The 5,493-nt window shown below is 51.0% G+C and overlaps 1 protein-coding gene across 1 annotated transcript; it reads left to right on the forward strand.

Moving 5' to 3' along the window:
* Positions 1 to 4,676: 4,676 nt before the first annotated feature.
* On the forward strand, positions 4,677 to 4,943 carry LOC117008688 (putative small proline-rich protein 5). Its single transcript, XM_033082678.1, has one exon. It carries the CDS (start codon positions 4,677 to 4,679, stop codon positions 4,941 to 4,943), a length of 267 nt encoding a protein of 88 aa, XP_032938569.1.
* The last annotated feature ends 550 nt before the right edge of the window (positions 4,944 to 5,493 follow it).

The following is a 5,493-nucleotide window of genomic DNA, read 5'->3' on the forward strand; positions in this document are numbered from 1 at the left end:
GCTGGGCGCAGACCCTCCTCTTCCCGTGGCGTTCTGCAGTCCCCACACCTTGGGCACCTGCCAGGCTGATTTCCAAACCCGTCTGGGGCTGCAGGTGCCGATCAGCATCTCGCAGCCTCAGAGCCTCGCCCTGTGCAGGGTTTGCGGTTTGTTCGTGACTGGAGGGCGCGGAGCAGACTCTGGGAATCGCTGATCTCCAGACCAGGAGGGTCCGAGCACGGGAGGGAGCTCGGTGTCCCCTCTGAGCCCTCCGAATTTGGGGTTAGATTGGTTTTTAATCCCTGCTTTGAAAATCCCACCGCGAGTCTGCTCCCTGCAGGAAATTCCAGAATCCCAGAGGTTGGAAAAGCTCTCCAAGACCTTTGAGTCCAAGCTGTGCCTGATTCCCAGGGCTCTCGGGGCTCCGAGAATTCTTTGGACACTTCCAACCCTCCCTGGGCAACCCCTGCCATATCTGACCCCCCTTTCCCAGCTGGAAATTCCTCCTGATTCCAACCTGATCGTCCTGCCAGGGAGCTGTGGGGGAAAAAGTCCCCCCTGAGTCTCCTTTTGTCCAGGCTGAGCCGCCCCAGATCCCTCAGGAATTCTCCATCCCCTTCTCCTGCTACCCCTTCCCTTTTTCTGGACACCCCCCAGCCCCTCGATGTCCCTCTCGAGTGAGAATAAACATTCCCAGTTCCTCCCAAGGCTCAAACTGACTTAAACCATCAAAGTTCTGAGCCCCACTCGTAGATGTGAAAGGAAAAAAAAGGAATTTCAGGTGAAAATTTTCCCTCCCGGAGCCTGGCAGGGATCGGCGGCTCGGCGAGGTGAGAACAGCTCTGTGTGTAACACGCCAGAAATTCCATTATTCATCAGCCAGGGAGCAACAAACCTACCATTAGCACTTCTTTTATTCTTAATTAAAATACCGAGGAGCCTCAGCGCCGGGTGAATGAGCACCGGGCTCGGGAATTTGCGGCTCCAGCCTGGCACGGGGACATCGAGCGGTGCCAATCCCCGAACCCACCCGGGGCTCAAACCCGGCCGGACCGGAGGCTCCAGGTGGGGTTTGAGTCGAGATTTGTGGGCAGGGGAGATAAAATCTGCGCTGTGATTCCTTTAGGAGCGATCCAAGGTTTCGCCGGCTCAGCCGGAGCCGTCCGGGTTGTGTCACGTCGTGCAAGGAGAGGTTTGGGAAGGGCTCAGACCGGGAATCTCTGCCGAGCTGGAGCTCTGCTATCGCCACAATCTGCCGAGCCGAGCAGGAAAGGCTGCAGGAAAAATCCAACCGGAAAAATCCAGCAGGAAAAATCCAGCCGGAAAAATCCAGAAGAAAAAATCCAGCCGGAAAAATCCAGCAGGAAAAATCCAGCAGGAAATCGTCCCCACCTTCCCCTCCCACAGCAGCGGAGGTGCTGAGTCCTTGAAGGGAAATATTGCAGGGAAGTTCTGTAAATCCTACGCAGAAATATTCCAGGGAAGTTCTGTCAATATTCCAGGGAAGTTCCATCCATATTCCAGGGGAGTTCTGTCAATAATCCAGGGAAATTCTGTCAGTATTCCAAGGAGGTTCAGTCCTTCCTGCACAGAAATATCCCAGGGAAGTTCTGTCAATATTCCAGGGAAATTCTGTCAATATTCCAGGGAAGTTCTGTCCTTCCTGCACAGAAATATTTCAGGGAATTCTGTAAGTCCTGCACAGAAATATTCCAGGGAAGTTCTGTCCATATATCCAGGGAAGTTCTGTCCATATCCCAGGGAAATTCTCTCCCTCCTGCACAGAAATGTTTCAGGGAATTCTCTCCCTCCTGCTCTGTTTGCAGCAAGCTCAGATCGGTTTGAGGCAGAGCCCAGCCAGGAGTGCACACACAGAGCCTGGGGATAATTTTTTATAAATGAATATTTATGGAAATAAATTTCTGTATAAATTGGTGAGATCCTCGCAGTAAAAAATTGAGGATTTGGAGAATGGGGATTTGGAGATTGGGGGATTTAGGGATTTGGAGAATGGGGATTTGGAAAATGGGATTTGGAAAACGGGATTTGGAGATGGGGATTTGGAGATTGGGATTTGGGGATTTTGAGAATGGGGAATTTGGAGATTGGGATTTGGAGAATGGGGAATTTGGAGAATAGATGATTTGGAGAATGGGATTTGCAGATTGGGATTTGGGGATTTGGAGAATGGGGATTTGCAGATTGGGGCTTTGCCCTCTCATGACCTCAGACATTCTTTTTTCCTTCCCCCAGTTCCCAATATTTACATCTGAAACCCCTTAATTTTTAAATTTTTTTTTTATTTTCCCTCCTCACCTCCCTCACATGACACCAAATCCCCTCCCACACGTGGCCAAAAACCCCAGAGGTGCCTCCTGCACCAAATGCTGCAGGGAAGCGCCCTTGGCTTCCTTCTGTCCACGGGATAACGAAGCTCAGGAGTCTGAGGGATCCCTGTGAGTCAACAGAGCATCACCCCAAATCCCTGGTGCCTCACACCCAACTCCTGGTGCCATCCCACATTCCTGCCTTTTATGGGGACAGAAAGATGTCACTGACGGCTCAGACGGGCACGGGAGGCCAAAACTGGCCCGTGATTCACGGGAAAATCCCGGTTCTGAGGAGCCTCCTGCATCACAGGGCTCTGTTTGTGTCCCCTCCAACCTCACCCCTCTCATCATCCCAAAATCATCCCAGGAGTGCTGGGAGCGGGGCAGCAACAGCAGCGCTCAGCCACAGCTAAAATAAAAAAATTGTGATTAAAACCAGGAGAGAAAATAACCAAAACTCATCTGGGAGGGTGGGCAGAGATCCACAGAGGTGGCCCCATGGGCAGGAGCCATTCTGGGGCAGGTTTGGGGACAGAATCTGTGACTCCATGGACAGGAGCCAATCTGGGGCAGGTTTGGGAACAGAATCTGTGACCCCATGGACAGGAACCCATTCTGGGACAGATTTGGGGACAGAATTTGTGACCCCAAGGACAGGGACCCACCCTGGGACAGGTTTGGGGACAGAACCACCCTGGGGCAGGTTTGGGGACAGAATCTGTGACCCCATGGACAGGAACCATTCTGGGACAGGTTTGGGGACAGAACCACCCTGGGGCAGATTTGGGGACAGAATCTGTGACTCCAAGGACAGGAGCCAATCTGGGACAAGTTTGGGGACAGAATCCATGACTCCAAGGACAGGAGACCATTCTGGGGCAAGTCTGGAGACAGAACCACCCTGGGACAGATCTGGGGACAGAATTTGTGACCCCATGGACAGGAGCCCACCCTGAGACAGGTTTGGGGACAGAATCTGTGACCCCATGGACAGGAGCCATTCTGGGGCAGATTTGGGGACAGAATCCATGACTCCAAGGACAGTGACCCACCCTGGGTGAGGTTTGGGGACAGAATCTGTGACCTCATGGACAGGAGTCAATCTGGGACAGGTTTGGGGACAGAACCACTCTGGGGTAGGTTTGGGGACAGAATTTGTGACCCCATGGACAGGGACCCACCCTGGGACAGATTTGAGGACAGAATTTGTGACCCCATGGACAGGAGTCAATCTGGGGCAGGTTTGGGGACAGAATCTGTGACTCCCACAGCTTTGCTGGGCACCTGGAGGAGAAATCCAGGTTGGAATTCCCAACGAGGGACAGCCTGGGGCTGACACAAATCTCTCTTGGGGATATCTGGCCCCATTGGGCAATTCCTGCCCTGAACCTGTTTTCTGCCCTAATCCACAGGGATTAGCAGCAATAATTTTTATTTCACATGGAGTTGGGGCACGTGGCACTCCTGATCCGTGTGACCCTGTGGAATTTTGGATTCCATCACCTCCTGTCCCTCATCCACGAGCAGATCCATGGGTGCTGGCGTCACTTCACGTGAAATTCCTTCCAATCTCCTTCATAGGGAGGTGAAGGAATTAATGAGCTATTAATAATTACAGCACTAAAAGAACAGAGCATCAAAGGGAGAACACGGGAAGCTGAACAGAAATGGGAGCTGTAATTAGGGGTGCCTCGTGCCCCAGATAACCCTGTGCAAAAGTATAAAAGGTTTTCCCACCCCAGCTTCCTTCACTCGCTGCTCATCTCCTAAAACAACTCCATCTCTACTGCTGGAAGGGTGAGTCCCATTTTTCTCTTCCCCTGCGGTTTCTGTAGGAAAATTGATATTTTTCCATGAGTTTGGGTAGAATTGGGAAGTTCAATCCTCGCTCCACACCTCTGGATCGAGTTCTTGTTACACCCAGGAGCAAATTATTAAAAATAAATTAAAATTATTAAAATTAATTACGACAAAGGCCTTGAGCAGAGATCAAACCAAAATAACAGAAAGGGAAGAAAACACAGACAGAGGATTTTGGGGAGAAAACACAGAGGATTTTGGGGGGAAAACAGACAGATTTTGGGGAGAAAACATAGACAGAAGGTTTTGGGGGAAAAGGAACTGGGAGGTTTCCAAGCAGGAGGAACCAGAGCTGCTCTTGGGAAACGGAAGTTTGGAAAATTCCAGTTTTTCTTTGGAAATCCCATCCATAAAAGGGTTTATGGGGGGTTGAAGCCTCTCCCAACAATGCTGACCCCACTTTGTCACCCCTGAAGAGCTGGAAATCAGGAAGAAAATGGGGAACCCCAGCACAAACATCCGTAATTCCCGCTCCTCTCTTCCCTGCAGCTCCGCCAGAATTCCAAGATGTGCTCCCGCGGCTCCTGCCACGACTACGAGTCCTCCTGCCACGGCTCCCGCTCCTCCTGCCACGACTCGGGGTCCTCCTGCCACTACAGCATCCAGAGGCAGCCTGTGCAGAAGTTCAGCTACGTGACACCCTGTTGTGCCCCAGTGCAGCGTTACTGCCCCCCAATGCAGATTTATTGCCCCCCAGTGCAGCGTTATTGCCCCCCAGTTTGCCCCCAGGTCACCAAGAACATCTGCAAGCTGCCCACATACCCCAAATTCTGAGGGCAGGACCCGGCGCCGGATCCTCTCCATGCCCAAAGCTTGGATCGATGGCTCCTCTTTAGTCCTGGTTTTTAATTTGATCTTCGAGTTCCTCATCCCTGATTAAATTGGGTTCCTGGTTCCCTTAGTCCCAGTTTTTAATTAGGTTTGGGTTCCTGGTTCTTGGATTGATGGATCCTCTTTAATCCCAGTTTTTCCTTAGTCCCCATTTTAAATTTTATCCTTTAATCCCTGATTAAATTGGTTTCCTGGTTCTTGGATCAATGGTTCCTTAGTCCTCACTTTAAATTTGATCCTCAAGTTCCTCATCCCTGATTAGATTTGGATTCCTGGTTCTTGGATTGATGGCTCCTCCTTAGTCCCAGTTTTTCCTTAGTCCCCGTTTCAAATCTAATCCTCAAATTCCTCATCCCTGACTGGATTTGGGTTCCTGGTTCTGCTCCTGTCTCCCTGAATTTGCTCAGCACGCCAGACCCAGCTCAGGTTGCTTTCTGTAAAGCTGGGAATGATTCCTGCTGCTTTTCACTCCCTAAACAATAAAATTTGATTT

The sequence above is a fragment of the Catharus ustulatus genome, chromosome 30 (genome assembly GCF_009819885.2).
Source record: "Catharus ustulatus isolate bCatUst1 chromosome 30, bCatUst1.pri.v2, whole genome shotgun sequence".
Taxonomy (NCBI): Eukaryota; Metazoa; Chordata; class Aves; order Passeriformes; family Turdidae; genus Catharus; species Catharus ustulatus.

Excerpts from the sequence above, each read along its gene's own strand:
- LOC117008688 (XM_033082678.1), top strand. The coding sequence starts at position 4,677 with ATGTGCTCCCGCGGCTCCTGCCACGACTACGAGTCCTCCTGCCACGGC.